We start from the raw sequence: 22,877 nt of genomic DNA, 5'->3' as shown, positions 1-22,877 counted from the left end.
GGGATTGGACGGAGGGACAACCAGGGACACAGGGATTGGACCCGTGCTCTCGGGACACAGGGAACAGCCAACTGCCGCTCCGCCAACCGCCGCTCCGAAGCCCAGTCTCATGCTGGAGGTGCGCGGTGAGGCGGCGGGGGAGAGAAGCGCTCCCCCCCCCCGGCAGCCTTGCCGCACACCTCCGGCATGGGACGGCGCTTCCTCGGGGAACCCGAGGAAGCCGAAGCGGCAGCGGGCGCGGAGGGAGGCCCGCTTTGGCTTGGCAGCGGCGGGAAGAAGGGGAGGAATTCCTCCCCTTTTTCCCGCCGCCGCCAAGCCAGTCCCAAGTGTGCCCATCCTATATTCCAAGTGTGCCCATCCTATATAATAATGTCCATGTTGTCCCTGCGTCCAGATGTCCCGTGTGTCCCTGGGTCACTGCGCATGTGCCCCAGGGATACAGGGATTGGACAGCAGAGACTGCGCGCGCGCACTCTCCCCCCACTCTGCCTCCTCCAACCGCCGCTCCCGCCGGAGCGGCGGTTGGAGGAGGCGGGGGGGGGGAAGAGTGCGCGCGTCCTTCCTGTCGGCGGCTGGGGGAGAGGAAGGAAGGAGGAGAAAGCGCCGCTTTCTCCTCCTCCGTTCCTGTCCCCCTGCCGCCGACAGCAAGGACGGGTCCCAGGGTTCGGAGAAGCGCTGCGCAAGCGCTTCTCCGAACCCTGGGATGTCTGCTTCCTGTCGGCGGCTGCGGGAGAGGAACGGAGAAGGAGAAAGCAGCGCTTTCTCCTCCTCCGTTCCTGTCCCCCTGCCGCCGACAGCAAGGACGGGTCCCAGGGTTCGGAGAAGCGCTGCGCAAGCGCTTCTCCGAACCCTGGGATGTCTGCTTCCTGTCGGCGGCTGCGGGAGAGGAACGGAGAAGGAGAAAGCAGCGCTTTCTCCTCCTCCGTTCCTGTCCCCCTGCCGCCGACAGCAATGACAGGTCCCAGGGTTCGGAGAAGCGCTGCGCAAGCGCTTCTCCGAACCCTGGGATGTCTTCTTCCTGTCGGCGGCTGCGGGAGAGGAACGGAGGAGGAGAAAGCAGCGCTTTCTCCTCCTCCGTTCCTGTCCCCCTGCCGCCGACAGCAAGGACGGGTCCCAGGGTTCGGAGAAGCGCTGCGCAAGCGCTTCTCCGAACCCTGGGATGTCTGCTTCCTGTCGGCGGCTGCGGGAGAGGAACGGAGAAGGAGAAAGCAGCGCTTTCTCCTCCTCCGTTCCTGTCCCCCTGCCGCCGACAGCAAGGACGGGTCCCAGGGTTCGGAGAAGCGCTGCGCAAGCGCTTCTCCGAACCCTGGGATATCTGCTTCCTGTCGGCGGCTGCGGGAGAGGAACGGAGAAGGAAAAAGCAGCGCTTTCTCCTCCTCCGTTCCTGTCCCCCTGCCGCCGACAGCAAGGACGGGTCCCAGGGTTCGGAGAAGCGCTGCGCAAGCGCTTCTCCGAACCCTGGGATATCTGCTTCCTGTCGGCGGCTGCGGGAGAGGAACGGAGAAGGAAAAAGCAGCGCTTTCTCCTCCTCCGTTCCTGTCCCCCTGCCGCCGACAGCAAGGACAGGTCCCAGGGTTCGGAGAAGCGCTGCGCAAGCGCTTCTCCGAACCCCAGGATTCTAGCGCCCGTTATTGAACGGGCTGAAAACCACTAGTCCTATATAATAAAGTCCAAGTTGTCCCTGCGTCCAAGCTGTCCCGTGTGTCCCTGGGTCACTGTGCATGTCCCCCAGGCACACAGGGATTGGACGGAGAGACAGGACGCACACGCGCTCTCTCTCTCTCCCCCCCCACCTCTGCCTCCCATTTCCCTGCGGCCGCCAACTGCCGTTCCTGGCCGGACAGCCGTTGGGACTTGGAGCGGAGTGGCGGGGGCAAAGAAATATGTGTTATTGGGGGGAGTTGAGAAGCAAGGAAACCGTAGCGCCGCTCGGAGGAGGAAATGCCTTTGAAACCCCGGCTCCCCTGGGCTTAGGCAGCCCCAGCCTCCGCTAAAGTCCGATCCTGCATGAAACAGGTGGCCTCTAAGGGAAATCCACGAATTAAAGTCCAGGCAGGAGGCAGATCTCGGCTCTAACATCATCCGCTGCTGTGCCTGCTTGGATTTTTGTGTGTGCGTGTTTTCATGTCCGACCATTTATTGCTGTAAAACAAAGATATAGAACGGGATGCCTTCATTTTCCTTTCCTCTCCCTCTCCCTCCCTCCCCGAGGGTGTTTACTTTTCTTTTTTCCTCCACAATAGGAGAGGGGGAAAGAGGAACGCTCCAGGAAGTGAAGCACCCCCCCCCCAAAAAAAATCCAGGATCCTTACAGGTTGGGGACACGCAATGGTTAAACAAACATTTAAAAACAGTATACCACTTTTTCAATAACTAACATTGAGGCAGAGTCGCCTCTGAAATTCTGTAGGACAAACATTTTTTAAAAAGTACTGAGGAGCACTCTAGGTGTCCACCAGTCCTTTAATCTTCTTGAGGGTGGACATGGAAAGGCTTTTGCGCTTTCTACTCGCTCCTGCCCCTCCCGCAGCCCAGCCTCCCCTGGAGAATGAGAGAGGGAGAGAGAGAGACAGAGCGATCAGACTGTGAGCAGCAGGAGGAGGAGGAGGAGGAGCGGCTGCAGCAGCTTGGCTGCACCAGGCAGCTCATGAAAAGGCTTTTCTGCTTTCTACACGCTCCTGGCTCCTGCCCCTCCCGCAGCCCAGCCTCCCCTGGAGAATGAGAGAGAGAGGGCGGGGACTGAGGGAAGGGACAAATTTGTTGATCTTCCACTGGGTAAGCCAGATCTGCCACAAGCCTACCACTGTGCCTGGGAGACTTATGGGAGGACAGAATTCACAAAATGTAAAATGCCATTAACAGCATTTATATATGGTCAAACTATCTCTCTGCTTTCTGGAACAACATGTCCCTGCCGTGTCCTTCAGGGAGATACTGGGAATGTCTTTTTAAAAATGTGTTCTGCAGATTTCAAACTTGGGGCAATACCTTGATTTTAGTAAATGGACACAACATATCATCAGTACACTGCTTCTCTTCCATCCCTCCACTCATAGTAAATGGGGACAATGAAAGTTTCAGAACAGGCTTGAGTTTCAACCAGATCCGTTATGAGTGTCAGTTTACCAACAGTCCCATGCTTCAGAAACCAATACAGATCAGGAGATTGCAGAGTAAATGAATTTACATGTATTTTAGACACAGAAAATATTTCCCAATGTGCAAGTTGGTGGGGGGGGGGAGGCAAGCAGAGCTGCTTTGAGAAAGTAAAGATGCTATTTATGCTGCAGCATTGCAGACACTATTGCACTGACCTGAGTAGGCTTCTTCTCAATGCTTCTCAAGTTGCATTGTTCCACCACATATGTTCTAGCAGCAGCAGGAGCGCAACCCCCTCTGGGTGGGACAATGGCGGGACCCCCTCCTCCCACCTCCTGGCAGCTCCGGCCGCCCCTCGCAGCTCGAAAACCTTCCTCAGGCCTCATTTCGCCCCCTTCGGAGGCCGGCTGGGAAAATGCCTCCACGACGAGCGGGGCTCACGGCTTCCCCTCAGCCCCCTTCCCTTTGTCTCGCCTCCCTACCCCCTTTTCCCAGCGGCAGGAGCAGAGCTCGCTCCTAAACTCATTGTCGGTTGTCGGGCAGCAATGCCTCTGAGCGTGTGCAGAGTGCCCGCACTTTTCTAGCGCCCGTTTACCTAACGGGCTGAATGACACTAGTAAGGTATAAAGCAGCTGTGGAGTATCCTCAGTCTGGAGCCAAATTTAATCTGCCCTCGGAGTCTTTTCCAGCTGTAATACGGTGAGGAGAAATGGTTTTGATGTTGTACAAAAGGTGCAACTACAGCTCCTTTCTGAGCAAGAAGATCAAACCACAAAGGGAAATTTTTAGACCAACTCATGTTCCTTGCAAATACAGTTCTACCTTGGTTTTCGAACAGCTTAGTTCTCAAACATTTTGGCTCCCAAATGCTGCAAATCCAGAAGTGACTGTTCCAGTTTGAGAACCATTTTTGGAAGCCGAACCTCTAAAGGGGCTTCTGTGGCTTCTGTTTGGCTGCAGGTTTTCTAATGTTTTGGAAGTCAAACGGACTTCTGGTATTGATGCAAAAAGTAGTCTATGCATTTGGCAACTGCCTGCCACTGCTTTAGATAGCTATGTTAGGACTTGCATTTCAGCTGTGCATTGGCCCTATTTGCATTCTATTGCTGGTATTTGGGGTGGATCCAAAAGTGCATTGGAAAACACATCTAACTGCTTCAAAATTTACCAAATTCTGCTCTTTGTCATGTGTATTCTTCCATTCCTTTCAGAAGAGATTGATGCTGTTTATCTGTTCCCTGCTCTTTGAGAATAAAAAATGAACAAAAAGCAGCTTTGTTATAAAGCAGCTGAAAAATGAAGAGCAGTGGCTTCAAGTGTGTTTGGTAACTAAAAAATAAAAATTCCTGTAGCACCTTTAGATACTTTGCCTTTGCTGTAGATTGCTGCAGCTTTCTTCCTTCTGATATGGAAGTACAGACAAGATTTAACAGCAGTAGTTTCATAACTGAGAGCTCTCAGTAGTTTAGAGAAGTACAACTTGAAAAAGTGGCTGTGACTTGTGAAGTATGGTAAACGTGATGTCATCAACTGATGAAAGTATGCTTCTCTTGAGCAATCCTTGCAACCCAGACAAGTTGAGATTTAACCGCCGCTTCTTGTTAGGAAAAAAGATTAATTCTGTCACATGATTCACTGACTAATTTTTTCAGGTATTAGAGCAGGGGTCCCCAGACTTACCGGCGTTTGGGCCGGTTCCCACCTCGCCGATCGCGCGGCGGGCCAGAGGGCGGGGGAGTGCGCGCCCGTGCGCATGCGCATGGGCGCTTACTGGCGTGGCGGCGCGCTTCCAGGGTGGGAAAAGCGCCGAAAATCTGTTGTGCGCATGCGCATGGGCCTCCCCCGACCCGGAAGTGCACCAGAAATGACTTACGCTGCGCGCCGTAAGAGCGGGCGGCGGGGGTCGTCGCGGGCCAGATTGGCAGGCTAATTGGGCCGCATTCGGCCCCCGGGCCGTAGTCTGGGGACCCCTGTATTAGAGCAAACCTTGTGGTTACAAATTCCAGAGCCACAAAGTATTGTTACCGCACGTATCTCACAAATGAAAATTGGATACATTCAAAAGAATGAAGAGCAGTTGTGACTCACTCCCAACTTATGATGAAGTGGCAAAGCAAGATAAACAGTGAAAGTACACAAAAACATAGAAAAGGGGACAATTGCTTTCTATAGTGTTCCTATTGAGCCTCCATCACATTGTTGTCATGCTTGCCAATGAATCAACTTATCAGTGCCACATTGGAGTTTTCTTTTGTAACGTTTCTGTTGACATACATAAACGTCAGAGTCTGTTACATAAGGTGCAATACACTCATTGGCGTCTATGCATAGCTAGGAATTTTTGCCTTTGCTTAAATTGGCTCTGTGGGTTAAACCACTGAGCCTAGGGCTTGCTGATCAGAAGGTCGGCGGTTCGAATCCCTGTGACGGGGTGAGCTCCCGTTGCTCGGTCCCAGCTCCTGCCAACCTAGCAGTTCGAAAGCACATCAAAATGCAAGTAGATAAATAGGAACCGCTACAGCGGGAAGGTAAACGGCGTTTCCATGTGCTGCTCTGGTTCGGCAGAAGCAGCTTTGTCATGCTGGCCACATGACCTGGAAGCTGTCTTCGGACAAACGCCGGCTCCCTCGGCCAATAATGCGAGATGAGCGCGCAACCCCAGAGTCGGTCACGACTGGACCTAATGGTCAGGGGTCCCTTTACCTTTACCTTACAGCGGGAAAGTAAACGGCATTTCCGTGTGCTGCTCTGGTTCGCCAGAAGCGGCTTTGTCATGCTGGCCCCATGACTTGGAAGCTGTACGCTGGCTCCCTCGGCCAATAACGTGAGGTGAGTGGCACAACCCCAGAGTCGGTCACGACTGGACCTAATGGTCAGGGGTCCCTTGACCTTTACCTTTAAATTGGCTTTAAAACCTAATTTACATAGCTGTCAAGCACAGGCCATTTCAGTTTTGCTTTAACCAGACTTGATCATTTGGAAGCAAATGAAGCTATAAGGTTTACGTACAATTGAGATCACCTACACACCAGGTGCGCAGAGCTGGGCCCAAAATTGGGGGGAGGGCCATTGCACATGCATGATGTCACAAGTGTGGTGCTCCCCCCCCCCGGCCAGGACACACAGGTGTCCCTTTGAGGATTGTCAGAGCGCCTTCCTGGAAGGCACTCTGGCATTTGCGACGGGGAGTGTGAAGGTCGCCCTCCATTGCCCTCCACGCCTCCTGCACTCGCCGGAGGTGGTGGGGGATGGCAGCCCCCTATAAATATTGAGGGGGCTGAAGCCCCTTCTTCCCCCTATAGCTGGAGCTATTAAATCAAATATTAAAGCAAGTGCCAATTTCCCTCTTTTTGAGCAATTGGCATATTGATACATCAGTATAATTTCTGCTCAAGAGAGAGCTCAGATTTCATAGGATAGATAAATGCTGTTCATGGGAACATGGACATTCCCCTGGTTTTCCATTTATTTGGTCTTGTTCAAGGGAGAGCTGCAAACAAAAAGCAGGAGGGAGGGGGAAAAAACCCCTTAAAGGGATAAAGTAAGTGAAACTAGCTTGAATATAAATGGCTTCATAATTACACTTTTTTTCCCTCCTGGCTCCATGCCAGAAACTCGTATAGAAAAGGCAGTCCTGGTGTCAGATGACTGTGTCTCAAGGCTTCAGCCACAGTAATACTATCTGCACATAGTACACTGCAATTGCATCAGGTTGTGATGCAACTTTGCAGGTTTGAAGTTTGTAGACGGACTGATTTGCAATGCATAGTAATGCCAAATGATGTGGGTTTTATCTGGCTGATCATCCTTTTGAGATAAAGAGAGCACAGTGCCAAAAATATATAGTAGGTTTGGTGAACAGTCTTCATTTTGTTAATCTTTAACTGTGTTTTGTGTGTCTGTGCTATTATACCCTTTGCACATACGTAATAATCACACTAAATGTACTACATGGATTACCCCATCATCTTGGGGAGGTGGGTCTTGTTAACTGAAAATACTTATTTGATGGCTAACCCGAGAACACTGGAAGCTATAGCTTTACTGAAGCTAAGGAAGTGTGGATCTGGTTAGCACTCTGGATGTGAGATTGTGGAGAGCTCCATGTAAAAGAACGATGTGTATTTAAGGAATATTTTAAATATCGATCCTATTTTCCAGTATAAAGTAATGAGCTAAAGCAGGAAATATAAAGTTAGTTTAGGGGGATTATGTTAACATTTAAATTTCACTTTAATATGTCTTTAATCTGTTTTTCTACTATAGTGAAGCTTTCATAGAATCATAGAATTGTAGAGTTGGAAGGGACCACGGGGGGTCATCTAGTCCAACCCTCTGCAATGCAATATTTCACCCAACGTGGGGCTTGAACCCATGACCCTGTGATTAAGAGTCTCATGCTTTTCCAACTGAGCTATTCTAGGTTTTCTTTAAATGACTATACTCCCATCTGATCAAATCTTTTTAAGTTTGTAGGGGGGCAGGAATCAAGATAGAAACAGTGGTGGTATTATCACTGGCAGAGGAAGAGGGGGCAGGGGGCGTGCGCGCCAGCCACGCCCCTGCTTGCTCTCCGTCCCATCCCATCCTCCCATGCCAGAGCATGAAACTCTGCCATTGGGTATTATGTCCTTGTTTTGGAAATCATTACTTATTCAAACGTGTAGGCAGCCATAGAATGGGAGCAGGGGCTTGCAAACACTTCACACCATATAGATATTAGGCCTATAAATAGCAAAGGCTTAGGGTTTCCCAAAGTCTGAGGGAAGATGACATTCATCAGAGAATGATGAAAGAGGGGAGTGGTATTGCAAGTCCCGGACTGCTGAGGTCCAATTACCTTAACCCAAGGACAGGGTGTGTGTAGGAGCTGAAGCAGAGACTGGTTCAGGGAATGCCCTATTATTGAACAGAGTGACACATCTGCCCACAAAGTCTGGGCACCAGCAGCAAATGACAGTAGCACAAACTTGCTCTACCCCTGCTTCTGAATAAAGTGTTTGGGGGCAGTGAAAATCCAGACATCGGTCAACATGTCTACTCTTACAAATATGAAGGTGGGATTGTTATGCAAGTCCTATGAGATCCTTGAATAACAAGCGACATGGTTGCAAAGCAGCTGTTTACCTACCTCCATTAACCAAGTTAATGCTAACCACCAGTATTTCCTGTCGCTGGACTGGGCAAGTGCAATTATGTGCTTTCTTCTTTTCTGCCTTTTCCTAGGTTGCCAAGTGTATGATCTTGGAGATTTAAATTTCACCCAGGTGCCCAACGATGGTCTCTACAACAACCTAGTCATAAACCCACGCTCCGTGGGGTCAGCTAGCCAAATACTGGCAGACACGGTGAATGGAGCTGTTACCGCTGGTCATAGCTGTGTAACCATTGGAGGAGATCACAGGTGAGTTGGGAGGGATCCGTGAGGAAGATGGTCTCTTGAATGAAATAAGCTTTGGTAAAGTTCACTCCTCAACTGGAATCATTAGTTCAAATTCCTGTTGACTGATTGAAAGTGACAGGCCACAGTCAAGTGTTAAATTATTGTCCCCCAGTGGCAAATACAAATCAGTTTTGCCCAGTATAAAATAATGGTCAATAATAAGCATGCACAGTAGGCTTTTGTTAGGCTTGAGGAGCTGCCAGATCTCAGGGATTTATCCCAGAATAATGGCACTATCTTCAGTCCCCTGTGAGAGCATCTCTGGGGCCACAGGATATTGCAGAGCTCACTGAGTAAGCCCATCCCTGGAGGTCTCTTATTTGAAGCCTTGTGATCCTCTAGAGCAGGCATCCCCAAACTGCGGCCCTCCAGATGTTTTGGCCTACAGCTCCCATGATCCCTAGCTAACAGGACCAGTGGTCAGGGATGATGGGAATGGTAGTCCAAGAACAGCTGGAAACCAAAGTTTGGGAAACTCTGCTTTAGAGCTATCCCTCTACCATATCAGCTGCTGGAGAAAAATAGTGGGAGGGGGCTATTGTCTTCATTTCCTGGTTGCAAGCTTTCCCAAAGGCATCCAGGAAAGCTGTCCGTATATTCTTATGAAGGGATGGGTACTGTTTATAGAAGGATGTGACTGTACACACACACACACACACACACACACACTTCATTTAGTAAATGAACTTGTTTTATTTATTGTCCTCAGAGGAGGCACAGCAAGGTATCTATCAGTGTCTGTAAGAACCAGATATGAGGCACAGGTAAACTGCTTTAGCTTTGCCAGAAAGGCAACCTCCAACGAAAGGCAAAAAGAACCCCAACAACCCTTAGGTAGAATTTATTGTGCATATCACATTTTTTAGTATATCAGGAACCAGGTTATACAATTATCACACATACAGCTGCCAAATTCCTTTGTAAAACTCACAACTTTCTCAGTGTATTAACCCAAACTCAAATAAATACAAGAAACTTTTGAAGTAAACTGGACTGATAAAAATCTGAATTTTTTTTTTTTGCAGTTTAGCGCTTGGGTCAATCAGTGGTCACTCAAGGCAGTACCCACACTTATGTGTGATCTGGGTTGATGCACATGCTGACATTAACACTCCACTCACAACCCGATCAGGAAATCTCCATGGACAGCCAGTCTCATTCCTTTTAAGAGAACTTCGAGATAAAGTAAGTGGAGGTTATGCTGGACAGCTATAAAATATATTTTATGCAATCTGTTTTGTAACATGTTTGTAAGGCAGGCATTAAAGTCAAAACTTAACTTACCCTACAATCTTGAGCAATTTAATTTTAATTCCAGACCATTACAGAGATAAACCCCAGAAGGAGACAGGTAGTTCAATTACTATTGATGTCTGCATAGAACATAGCTGGGAACACCAGACCCTGCCCTATACTGGACATGATTTTAGCATGAAAGATGTGCTACTATTTCCTCACATACAGCCCCCCCCCATTTAGAAAACAGCATATTGTAGTCACAAGAACTCTGTTTCAACTTCTAGATACTTTTTGTTCTTCTGGACTAAGATATAGGCAATCAGGGTTCAATTCTCAGCTGAGCCATGAAACTCACTGAGTGACCGTAGGTTAGAAGGAGAGAATGTGTCTTGCCCACCTCATGGAGTTGTGAGATCAGAATGAAGAGAGAACCATGTATGCCAACTTGTGACTAAAGACAGGTGGTTAACGCCACCCACCTGTCAAACACAAAGAGTCACAATCACAATCAGGTGACCCATTTTTGCCTGTGCTGATTATTGTGCAAGCAAAGCACTGTGCTGTGAGGTCAGGTGTAGGACAGTTGGACCCGTATTGGCCAAAACAGCTTCAAGGGCCTAATGTGTATGTATTGACACAGCTGAGTATGGTGTTCTTTCTGCATAACCACCACACCATCATGTAAACAAGCCTAGTGTAAAATACCCAGGCCAATCCTTCCAGGACTATGTTAATTCTTCTATTCCTCTGTAGGTGCCGCTGCTTCCTGGATTTTCCTGGCTAAAGCCCTGCCTTTCACGATCAGATATTGTATATATTGGCCTCAGAGATGTTGACCCTGCTGAACAGTAAGTACAGGATAGCTGAATTGGGAGAACGTTCTTCTTATTTCTTAAAAAAAATAAGTACTCGACCTACTGCCATCAGTCAATCAATCAATCAATCAATCAATCAAAACCTTTATTGGCATCAGTAAGAGGTATGCCGCATTAACATTATAGCTTTAAACAGTTATATGTTTTCCTTAAACAGCTATATTTTGAAGAACTACGGCATCCAGTATTTTTCAACAAGAGATATTGATCGTTTGGGAATCCACAAAGTGATGGAAAGAACATTTGACCACCTTCTGGGCAGGTAACACTTTGAGGGTGGACATTTTGGGAAGCAGTGTTAGGCAAAAAATACTAACCTATTCACATGTCAGCATACAATCAGCTTGTCATATCCTACTGCTCAGTCTCCAGTTACCATGATGTGATTTATTTCACATGGGTTATACCTGTATTATAAAGTGATTCTCCTTCACAGAGGACAAAGACCAATCCACCTGAGCTTTGACATTGATGCCTTTGACCCAACTCTGGCTCCAGCAACAGGGACTCCTGTCTTGGGTGGATTAACATATCGTGAAGGCATGTACATTTCAGAGGAAATACATAACACAGGTAAGAACCAGACAAGCACATTTTACTTTCAGCTTTAGATAACATGATACAAGTAAACACTTGCATGGCAGCTGTGGTACAAAAGTGTTTGTTTAAAACAGGGGCCCCCCAAACTAAGGCCCGGGGGCCGGATGCGGCCCGTGCAAGCCAATTGTGCGGCCCCCAACGACTCCTGCCGCCCACTCTTATCAGCGCACCGTGGTGCAGTTGCCCATCTCCGGGTCAGCGCGGCGCCAGAAATAGCTTGTGCGCAAGCGCAGGCCGGAGGGCCGGGGGATGCGCTCCCATATGCACGCGCACAAGCTATTTCTTGTGCCGCCCCGCCCCGGAAGTGCACAGGAAATGACGTCTGCGCATGCTCAGAAGCCATTTCCAGCTCTGCACTGCACCAGAAAAAGCAAGTGCGCGTGCGTATGGGAGCGCGTTCCCCCGCCCTCTGGCCTGCCTCATGATCAGCGCCAGAGGAACCGGCCCAAAGCCGGGTAAGTTTGGGGACCCCTGGTTTAAAATGTTGGAGTGTAAATGAGAAAGAAGCCCAGGTTCTTTTCCTTAATTCATCCCATGCTAAGGAAATTAACAAGGATAAATTGGAATGGACAGTAGTAAGGATAAGGATAGTTCTCAGGTGCTTTCAGACATCAAATTGCACTTCCTTATTAGTACAAGAGAAAAACCGACTTTACTCAAATGTTGTTAGAATTATTACAGCTAAAAGCTATGCCTAACAAACTCCCCATATGAAACTAGGCTTGCTTACAGGAACAATGGCTGCTCTATCATCAAGTTGCCTTCACTGAGGCTCCCTTGCAACCTTCCATTATCAGGACCTTGGCAGCTTCCATAGCAAGGGGAGGTGGGAACCTAATATCTCTCACTTGACTCTTTATCGAGTTTAATTATAGCTGTTAGGGACCCTTAAAACACTAAGGATCCATGTAGCAGCATCATTTAAAACATTTAACTACTTATTTGCAGTATCTCTATAACAATGTTGCATGCTACTGGCAACAGCATAACTAGAAACAGGGCCAAACTGGCTAGTAGTTAACATTGCTTTCGGCCCGCAGTTTGAAAAGGCAATTCAAGATAAGATTATGCTAAATACTGCAGTACTGTACAGTGCTTTTAAAACGGCAATAATTTATTTCAGTCAATGCATGGCCGGAACCTTGGATTCATTCATACAAAACCCATATGCCGTTGCATATAGTGCAGACCACACCTGCCCATGTAACTCAGTGTCTTTAATTTCCCAGGCCTGCTTTCAGCCATGGACCTTGTAGAAGTGAATCCACTGCTTGGAGATTCACAGGAGGAAGTGAATGCAACAGTTAACCTTGCAGTAGACGTGATTGCTACATGCTTTGGGCAAACAAGAGAAGGAGCGCACATCCTGTTTAATGATCTCCCAACACCCAGTTCACCAGATGAATCTGACAGTGAAGAGCAAGTACGGATGTAGAACCCTCAAGGATCAACAGATGCTTCAAATGGGCATTATGTACAGCTCTGCTGATCTACTCAAATGGACTGGCTAAAACCCAACTATACCACACTCTGAAGTGTTCACCAGTTTTGGAGAGACTAGTTACTTTTTCCACTGCGTGACCAAACTCCGCTGTATTACAAGCTAGACAACACATCGGCTTAGGTGAATGTTTATTACTTTGCAATTATACAAAAACTTACCATCCCTTCGCTGCCCTCTGTCTTTCTTTACAGATACATTTCCTCTCAGTAGCCCTGCAGCATTCTCAAACAAACATGCTGTTAAGACTTGACAACACACCAGTATTGAAGGTGTGATGTATAAGGTGTAAATATAATCCACTCATTTCAATTGTTGCTGAAGAACTGTTCCTTGACAATGATTGTAATACAGTCCTTAAGATAGATGGAAGGCCTGAAAACAGCTGTGTGTGCGTCAAGAAGATTCAGCTGAAGAATTTGTAGTATACGACACCTCCCAGAATAACTAACTCCAAAATGATGATAAAGGAGAGCAACAATTTGTTCGTCATAACCCTAGAAGGAAAGATAAGACATGAGATTTATTTGGGTTTACAAAAAAATCTAGTTTGCATTTAATGTTGCCCATTAAAGTCATTCTCAACTGAGATGAGATAGAAGCATCAAGTTTCATATTTAGAAAGTGAAAGCCATTGTGTATTTTCGCTTAAGTAAGTCTAGGACTTAGTCACAGGTGAGTGCATATAGGATTATATATATAGGATTATATCCCATGTTGAAGAAATAAGGGAAGAGTAGCAAGAACTTATATTTGAGTACTTAATAGGTACCGGTAGACATTTAGGAAAGCATCACGAAGAGTCGGACACGACTAAACAAACACCTTGAAAAGCTGGTGACAATCCAGCTAGGTGACCAATTTCAAGAAAATGCTGAATGTCACAAAAAGTCACCAAAAAAAGATATAGAAACAAATTTGTAGCAAGATAAAAGCTCAGTTCAGATTATCACAGCAAACCATGATTCATTGCAACTGTAGTTGAGTCTATACTGCATTTTTGCTTGCTTACACCACCTGAAAGTTCTGAGATACTATCCCAAACAGCTCTTCCCTGCTATACTGCTGGGAAAGTAGCACCACATGCTGTTTTGTTATTGCCTGATGGCAACCCCAAGGCAGCAATGTATCCAGTGCCCACTCAGAAACTTTCAGGTTGCTTGTGTACAATTGTGCAATGCGTTCTCTCTTCATTCAGCATTCTGCCAAAAAAGTTTGTCCTGAAATGAGCATAAAACATCCTATGATTTTCAGGAACATTTCCCCATAACCTTCACCCCTTCCTATAAGCATGAAGTACTTATATACAGTTATGTAGTTAGCCAAATAATGGGCCAGAAACTTCTGAAAATATCTGGAATATGCACCATAGAGAGGAATAGGCATGCTTCACACCTAATTGTGGCTGTTAACAGACGTAACTTGTAGTTCAGCAAGAGAACACAACTGAGAGTCACTATCTTCTGGAATACTGTCTTGGATCTGTTTCCCTTTGTACAGTTAGCTCAATAATAAAAAATATGTTTTCTGAGTGCATTCATTCCCTTGCTTTCTTTTGCTTTCACATTGAGAATCAATTTAGCAACTGGGATATATAAGGGCTAGGATGTACTGGGTGGTTGGGGAGATTAAGGCTGTAAACTGAAGAAGTATAGAGAAAGGCACATTTAAAGGAACCACAGTCAGCTCAAGTGCTTTCATTTTTGACTGCTCAGAAATCTCTCTCTAGCGCAGAGATGGAGGAATCTTTTGGGTTCAGTGGACCAGATCTTTACTTCCCTCCACCCCCACAGACCACCTTTGATAGGTTGGTGCCCCTGCCCACCTGTCAATCATATGACATGATGACTTCAGGTGACCAATCCTGCCCACCTGTCAAAGTTGACCCATCAGAATGGGCAGGGCAAGGCAGCATCCAGAAGGATTAGACTCTACTCACCAGCTGATGAGTAGGTGTTTAGATCTGATGGCTGCAAGGGTCTGCTTCGCAAGCATGTTTCCTACAGGGAACACCCTGGCAAAGCAGGTAATTGTTTGTTTTCACTTCAAGGCAGCATTCTTTTTGGGGCAATGCTACCTGCTCCACACAGGTTTTTGAAAATGCTATTTGATCAAAACTCAGGATCCATGCAAGGATGAGAAGGCAATGTTTAGGCACCGGGGAACATTTTGGGACTGGCCAAATCTGTATAAACGTGATGGGCCGCATTTGAACCACACTGGAATCAGACTGCTGGCACTTAGTAGATCAAAAAACAAATTCAAAGTCTCAAAATAACTGATTATTTAAGTGGCATCTTACTTTCTTGACATGGCACGCAATATCTTTCGACTTTTGCTTAAATTTTCATTCGTGTTCACCAGCTAAAAAGGGGAAAAAAAGCAACATTACTATCAGGATGCAACTTGAGTTTGTGCTCATGGATACCTGCACCTGAAGGTCAGCATCACAAATTAAGTACACAGAATGAGGCTCAACCACATGCAAACTGACACAAGTTTGCCTAAATGCTTATTCTTAAGGTGCAGTCAATAAGTGTGGCACCGTAAGAACAGACTTCGATGCAAGGGCATGATTAACTCTTGTTTTAAATACAGTGGTGCCTCGCTAGACGAATTTAATTCGTTCCACGGGTCTTTTCTTATAATGAAAAATTCGTCTAGCGAATCGCATAGGAATGCACTGGATTATTTTTTTTAAAAAAATTGCCCATAGGAACGCATTAATTGAATTTCAATGCATTCCTATGGGAAACTGCGATTCGCTAGACAAATTTTTCATAAAACGAATTCGTCTAGCGAGGCAACCTCCGCTTGAAAAATCCTTTCGTTAAGCGAGGCACCACTGTATCTGTACTGCTACCATGTTCGCAAGGCTAGTACGTCTCAAATAATCATTGTTAACCATGGCTATGTGTACTCTGTATTAAGAATGGTGAAATTCTGTGCCCAGGCAATTCAAATGGAGCATCCCCAATAGGGCTTAAGCACATGCAAATAGGTATGATGCAAGAGACATCTTCCATACTGTGAGTTCTTCAACCCATAACAGTTATGTTAACTGGGCAAATTTGCATAATTCTTATTTTGTATAATTTGCCATTTTTTCCCTCTCACGGGGAGGGCCAATGAGCTCTGAAGACACCAAAGCCCCACCAGCAACCAACTGAACTTAATTTAGCAAATCTGTGGGCTTCTCAGATTTCAGCAGGCCTCAGCCACGCAATTTCAAGCATCTTATTCACAACTAAAAGGGCTAAAACTTGCTTTTAGAAAAATGTAACCACAGATTCAGTGCCACAAACATTTTGTGCATTTCTTGGGTTCCTGCAGAATGCAACCCTGCTCTTCAGCCAGCATAGAAACAAAATTACGGAGTTTGTGCTTGTTTTAGATATACTGTACTGGCCTACATCCGATACAACAGAAGGTTGTTTGCAGAACCAATCTTTTCCCCTCCCCTGCATCTCCTGCAAAGTCTCTCTGAAGTATCAGAGGCTCTCCTGAAACACTGGGGTTGTGCTGCTGAAAGTGGACGGCTGAGCTGGGAAATCACCCAAAATAGGGAAGAGAGAAACCTTGCATGAGGGGAGCAAGGAGGCTTGAGGGAAATCAAGATGCATGGGCAGATCTAAAAAGGAAACCTGAGGTCTATCTTATTATGGGATGGATGTGAAGTTATGTGCTCATAACAAAATAGTTTTCCCCAATATGCATTTTTAAAAAGAATTCCCTAGCTCTTGCTTTTGAATTGGCATGTGTTCTATTCTGAACATGTGAAACAACAAAGAAAGCTTTTCGCTCACTCTGCCTTTGGTGCGGTCCAACTGCTCCCGCTGCTCCCCAAGTACTTCAATGATCTCTGTACCAACTTGATCTGTCTCTGCAGCAATCTGGTGCGAACGCTCTATGCTCTGAGTGGCTCGGTTCAAGCTTTCTGTTCCTTGAAGCAGCAGCACCCTCTGAGACTGTAGCTGGGTCTTTAAAAAGACAATTAAGACACATTTTTTAAAAGGCAGAGAAGATATTTTACCTTCTGATAAAGGTCTGTATGAGACGTCAGAGCCGAAATGGGCCAATTTGATCATTTCCATGCTTGTACAGTGGTACCTCGGGTTGCAGACCTGATCCGTTCCGGGGTGCTATTTGCACCCCGAAAAATCAGGAACCCAAGCGGCGCTTTTACGTATGCGTGAAAGCGCGATAGAGCGCTTCTGCGCATGTGCAAAGCATGCAGAACGCTTCTGCACCTGTGCGCGGTGAAACCTGGAAGTAAACACTTCTGGGTCCGCCACATTCGTATCGTGAAAAAACGCAACCCGAGGTATGACTGTATAAGCTTTTGCCATCGTCAAAGACATGCCTGAGGGGGAAATAAATGGACAAAGAGATAAATTTCCCAGATTTTTTTTTAAAAAAACAGTGCCTCACGCAGAAAAAGGTATTTCCTGTCTGAATCATTTTTCTTTGCTGAAAATGCAGGCAACCCATGAACAAATAATTAAAATATATTGTTACTTTTATCACAAGTACACCAAACCATACCCTACAATTGTGGCAGTTTCATCACCTAATGCAGAAGGAGAACATATTCCTTTCATACCTGAACATCTCTCCCTGTCCCTTCACCTAAACAACTCAGGCCCTGGTTAGAGAGCTGGAAAACCAGGGTTCAAATACTCACTTGGCCATGAAACACACTGGATAATCTTGGGCCAGTCACTATCTCTCAGCCTAAACCACCTCACAGGATTGTTGTGAGGATAAAATACAGGGGCAGAGAGCCATGTGTGCTACTTTGAACTTCTTGGGGTGGGGGAAATGGGATATAATGTAGTAAATAAATACAATAATCTACCCATCCTTTATAGCTTTATAGTCATGCATTTAACAACAAAGAGTGACTGTGGAAATCTATGTACATAACAGTAAAAGCATACCCCCCCCAAGCTGGCAGGAGGCAGGGATTGGAACATGTAAGAGGAGATCCCTACCATGGAAAAACTCCCTACTCCTGCAGGAAAATATGGGAAGCAGAGGAGATAACCCTATGATCTCTTGGCAAACCACCTCTCATTTGCAGTGGTGTATTCACACTGCTCTCTGCTATCAAAAAATGAATTGTTTTAACTGATTTTAATAGTGCATTTTATATAGCTGTAATCTGTCCTGAGCAGACAATTGCTGAGAGACAGGATTCAACCAGGAGCTCTGGGAGAGCTGTTAGTGGAAGGGGTGTGGGCACTGTGGGGAGCTCTTTAAGAAAAAGAAATGAGAGCAAAAGAATTCCTACCTCTGTTCCTTCCTTCCAGCTCTCTCAATGGTCCACATGCCCACATGTAATATTATTCAAGAATAACATTAAATAAGCAGCAGATGGGATGAACCATTCTTTCACACATAATCTAGTCCTAACCAATAGAAGATATACCATAACAATACTGTAAGGAGAAGAAGCAGTGGTTTATTTTCTTCCACTTAAGAAAAACTGTAGCAGATGCTGCTTTGAAGCAAGAGCAGGTCTTTTCTTTGTTTTTTGACCCTCTGCTGAGCCATGCCACCTTTCATCAATCTGCCAAGGTTTTAGCCAAGTCTTTTCCAATACCAATTTCTCAGGCACGAGACGTTGTCTCGCAATGTTCTTCTTGTTCTAAAGCCCCTACCATGTTTCCTTTTGATGCTGTCAATCCCAGAGGGATTGCCCCTCTCTCAATTTGGCAAATGGATGTCACTCTCACCCCGTTGTTAGCCTCTTTTTTCAAGACTGCACCTCACGGTGGACACGTCTTTGGGCTTCATCTGGGCGACGCCCTTAAAAGGGGAGACAGCCAGGCACGTAATACAGCACATTCTGCGCTGTTTTTCAGTCATGGGAAAGCCTAGCAGCATCAAAACGGATAATGGCCCTGCGTATATTTCTAAGCGATTTTCTGATTTCTGTGAATTGTGGAATGTGAAATTAACTCATGGTGTTCCTTTTAATTCTACAGGACAAGCAATTGCTGAGCATTCAACTTTTAAATCTCTGCTTTTTCCACAACTAAGTGGAAAGAACGCTCCTATTGCTGAAATATCTTATATTGTGCATCAAGTGCTTTTTAATCTTTTATATCCACATAATGAGCAGCTTCCTCCAGCAGAATTACATTTTAGAAAAGAGGAGGAGCTGCCTCGCCCCCTTGTGTCTTTCAGGAAACTTCCGGATCCAGCATGGCGTGGCCCTGTACCGCTGATTACCTGGGGACGCGGATACGCCGCGGTAGATATCGATGGGGACCCTCTGTGGGTGCCAGCACGTTGTGTACGACCCTGGCGATCATCTACAGTTTCTTCTTCAGCCCAGTCGTCGCAGATCCCGCAGAGGGAGGAGGCAGACCTTTCTACACTCTTTCTGGAGGACAGCGCCTGTCACCCGGTCTGAAACACCATGGCACCTGGCGGCATCGTGCTCTAAATATGGCTGCACTCCGTCAAGATCACCTTCCATTTATTCGATCTGCAAGCCATAATCGCTCTAGGCGTGCTGCCATTTTACAGAAGTATCAAAGACCTGACTCTTATCATTCCATATGGAATAATAATACCTATGTACAGGATATTTCTCAGTTTGCGAAATTGCTTAACTATTCTGATTGTTGGATTTGCTTACATATTCCCTCGTAGTCAAGACACTTGGGTATATTACTGCATGGTATTCCTATTAATGACTCTTTTAGAATTAGTAATAATATGAGTGATAATCGTATTAGTTCACCCCCTGTTATATTATCATTATTAGAAGTAGCTCCATGATGTTTTCGTTTTAATCACGATAGTAGCAGATTTTTAGGTCCTTATCCTTATTGTAATTGGACTTATATGTTAATGGTAGCTCTTGTTTTCTTAACGTCACTACCCAAAGCGGCAGGCCCAAGGTAACACTTAATAATGTTACCAGATACATGACATATTACCAACAGGCTACATGCCGTGATTTTCATTCATGGTTTGATTGGATGAGGAAGAGTTGGAGATCCACATGCGTGTTACAATCAAATCTGTGGCTTTTGTGTGGTAAGATGCTCTTCCTCACACCCGCTTGCGCAATAAACACGAAGTCAATGCCCCTATAACACCATATACTGATACTCAGATAGCTCGTAGTATTTTGCCATTATTAGGAGTAGCAATGAATTATAGAGATTTGCATCACTTAGCTAACTGGACAGAGGCTTTGTTCAATGACACAGTTAAAGGCATGAAATTGATCAATACAGAATTACAGGATGTGATTTTAGCCTCGAAAAGAGGCGTATGTGCCTTAATACATAGTCATTGTTGCATGTATGTGCAAGATAATGGTCCTAACATTACTCATACTATACAAGGAAAGGAGAACTTGGTGGCTGCACGGCCCTTGCAACCTGCCATGGGTTTTGATCCATGGGAATGGCTGCTGTCTTGGTTGCCTAACGGTGCCTGGATCAGGAAAACACTTTTGACGGTTATAGGATTAGCCTGTGGCTTGGTTATGTTATGTTGCTGCATTCAATGTTTACCCTCCCTCTTTGGTCAATGTATGACCTGGTTTCAGGCTGCACGCCTCTCCACTGGAATTTCATGTGGAGCCTTCATTGCGAGGTATCAGCGACTCCCTATCTGGCTTTCCACGTGTTAATTAACCCTGTTGCTTAAAAATAAAAAGAAAGAGGTGATGTGGGAATGTACACAGGAAACACTCTGTGGGAAAATACACAGGAAACACTCTGTGGGAATGTACAAATGGAGTTCTCTGTGTAAGGCACAGGTTTATTGGGGGTAATCAATCAAGTGACCACTGGCGCCAGCCTGTCTGTTTACACATCTTCCTTGTTTGCATGAGTCATGTATAGGTTAAAGGTTAATGTTTTTTACAAGGAAACCATCCATAATAAAGGAGCTGAGGCTGAGAGGCAGTGGGCACTTCAGCACTTCGCTCAGCACTCTGCTCATGCTCTCTATCTGAAACTCCTGACTCTCGTCTCATGATTTCCTCGCACCTAAGAGTCGGCTGGTTCTCCGACAAAAAACTGTGCTTTCCTAGCAGGACTCTTTAAAAACATTTTTACTGATGTTTGTCAATATAAAAAGTGTATTGGTATTTAAATCAAAAGAAGAAAATAAATTGTTAGCCCTACTAATTTTGCACTACTGAAATTACGCTTTCTGAAGAACTTATGTATTTTTCTGTACACTTGTATTGTTGCAATAAATACAATCACAACTCCTATGTACATATTGGAAATAATTAAAATTAGTAAGAAACATAAGAGCTTTGTCACTAAAACAAATAAAACAAAAACAATATAGTTAATTTATACCTAGTACTCACACTTTGCTCATTTTCTGTGGAGTAGATCCCAAATTTTGGATCTCCATGTCCTCCTGGAACCACTCCCAAATCTGTACTTTTCATCTTCCTCTGAAACATGGCAAGTTCTCTTCTGTAAGTCCGAATTTTGGCCATCATTTGATTGTGGAAGGACATTGGAGCATATTTCAGTTCTTCTTCCATTTCCCGTAGCTTTAGCAAGGTTTAAAAAGCAGATATCAAAATCTTTGTTAAAAATGTCCTTGACGTAAGTCAGCAAAGTCCGAGGATACATAGCTGCCAACAGGGTGGATAAAAATCAATGATTTTTTAAAAAAAATAAAAAAAATCGGATTTTTTTGATTTAAATCGGATTTTTTTGATTTAAATCGATTTTTTTGCTATAAATTGGATTTTTTTAAATAAAATGCTTTTTGAGGAAAGAATATTACCATCCAAAGGTTATTCCATCATGAAATAAAGATTAGTTTTTTTAATTATGTAGTATAAGGTTGTATATGTTTAATTTATGGGGTAAATAAATTCCATTAATCCATTCACCTCTTCCAGAGGTTTTTGTAAGATTATTGGGCAGTTTCTCTGCCTACAAGATATTATCACAGGTGCTTGGTTTACTTTTGCAGTTCTCAAAACTGAATTTGACTCAACAGAGATCACATGCCTCTTCTTCACAGCAAAAATGTTATAACATGAACAGAGTTGAGAAAAAGACCTTAATCCTATTGTTCTACAAACCTATGAATACAGAAGCAACCCCTTCAGTGCTAAGTTTCAAGAAGTTCAGTGAATAGAATAGAAACAATATTTTTCTGATTGTTTGGACAGTATTTAGGTTTTTCATGTGTAGGCTGGGCTGACAGTCTAAGTTTCTTAAAATATATATATTTTGTTTTTGTTTAGCCAAATTAGTTAACAAACATGGATGTTTGTTTAAGCAAATAACATTTGCTGAAATGTTATTGTTTCAGTTGAATAAATCTATTTAAATTGTTATTATTAAGGTAATGATTATTTTTCTCCTTCCTAAGTACAACAGTAAAGTTGTCCAAATATGAATGATTAACCTATTAAACTGGGGATAAAAAAACTAATATGAAAAGTTGTTATTCTAAAAATCTTCATCTACTTGCATAATAAAGTTATACCAGCAAGAATTAGTCTTTATGATTTAAATCAACTATGATTTAAATCAAGCCTTACTGATTAGTGATTTAAATCGTGATTTAAATCGTGATTTAAATCAGTTTGATTTAAATCAAATCCACCCTGGCTGCCAAGTTATCCCTTTTTTTAAGGGAAATTCCCTTATGCTGAATAGGCTTCCTCGTGAGAAAAGGGAAAACTTGGCAGCTATGCGAGGATAGCTAATAAGCCAGGACTCTGTGTTATATTTTGTAAAAAACATTATCCCCACCCAAATTTCTTAATAGGCTATATAATTCTCTGTGTTTAAATCATGGTGTACAGAATATTCAGCAAGCTTCTTTATTTTTGCCCTCCTAAAAATATAAAAATTCCAAAGACAAAAACAGAACTAAAAGTAAATAGTTTCTCTTATCAATTGAAAAATATTATTGAAAAAACATAAAAGCAATAATCAGAAAATGAATGGCACACAAAAAGTTCTAAAAATATAGCAGAATCTGAAAAGATACTGAAAGTTTTTGTTTGGTACAATTTTAAAAGAATTATCTAATAGTTATCTGTTACAGCACTCACTGTTATGCTTAGATGAGTCAGTTAACGATTTTTGAGCATGCAACCTTACCT

The 22,877-nt window shown here is 44.7% G+C and overlaps 3 protein-coding genes across 4 annotated transcripts in view; 2 read left to right on the top strand and 1 right to left on the bottom strand.

Annotated features, from left to right (window-relative positions):
• ARG2 (arginase 2) overlaps positions 1 to 14,293 on the top strand; it is a 33,316-nt gene extending 19,023 nt beyond the window's left edge. For both annotated transcript variants that reach the window (XM_088669719.1, XM_035113768.3), the window contains 6 exons: positions 8,326 to 8,503; positions 9,568 to 9,727; positions 10,535 to 10,629; positions 10,814 to 10,918; positions 11,093 to 11,229; positions 12,486 to 14,293. In XM_088669719.1, the coding sequence (XP_088525845.1) occupies positions 8,326 to 8,503; positions 9,568 to 9,727; positions 10,535 to 10,629; positions 10,814 to 10,918; positions 11,093 to 11,229; positions 12,486 to 12,691 (881 nt within the window). In that variant the 3' untranslated portion in view covers positions 12,692 to 14,293. The remainder of the gene's footprint in view (positions 1 to 8,325; positions 8,504 to 9,567; positions 9,728 to 10,534; positions 10,630 to 10,813; positions 10,919 to 11,092; positions 11,230 to 12,485) is intronic.
• VTI1B (vesicle transport through interaction with t-SNAREs 1B) overlaps positions 10,717 to 22,877 on the bottom strand; it is a 14,415-nt gene continuing 2,254 nt past the window's right edge. Inside the window, exons 3-6 of the mRNA XM_060273989.2 lie at positions 21,108 to 21,299; positions 16,564 to 16,737; positions 15,060 to 15,121; positions 10,717 to 13,254 (exon numbers count right to left, since the gene is read on the bottom strand). Of these exons, the coding sequence (XP_060129972.1) occupies positions 13,164 to 13,254; positions 15,060 to 15,121; positions 16,564 to 16,737; positions 21,108 to 21,299 (519 nt within the window). The 3' untranslated portion in view covers positions 10,717 to 13,163. The remainder of the gene's footprint in view (positions 13,255 to 15,059; positions 15,122 to 16,563; positions 16,738 to 21,107; positions 21,300 to 22,877) is intronic.
• LOC148687653 (endogenous retrovirus group PABLB member 1 Env polyprotein-like) lies at positions 18,968 to 20,558 on the top strand. The gene is made up of 2 exons (XM_088674982.1): positions 18,968 to 19,016; positions 19,816 to 20,558. Exons 1-2 carry the CDS (start codon positions 18,968 to 18,970, stop codon positions 20,412 to 20,414), a joined length of 648 nt encoding a protein of 215 aa, XP_088531108.1. The 3' UTR covers positions 20,415 to 20,558.

The sequence above is a fragment of the Zootoca vivipara genome, chromosome 1 (assembly GCF_965207765.1).
Source record: "Zootoca vivipara chromosome 1, rZooViv2.hap1.1, whole genome shotgun sequence".
NCBI lineage: Eukaryota > Metazoa > Chordata > Lepidosauria > Squamata > Lacertidae > Zootoca > Zootoca vivipara.
Note: the sequence above shows the minus strand (reverse complement) of the source record. Positions and strands in the feature narration are given on the sequence as shown.

Coding starts and splice junctions, on each gene's coding strand:
- LOC148687653 (XM_088674982.1), top strand. CDS start 18,968: ATGGCGTGGCCCTGTACCGCTGATTACCTGGGGACGCGGATACGCCGC. Junction 19,017..19,815: donor GGGGACGCGGATACGCCGCG/GTAGATATCGAT, acceptor TTGTGTGGTAAG/ATGCTCTTCCTCACACCCGC.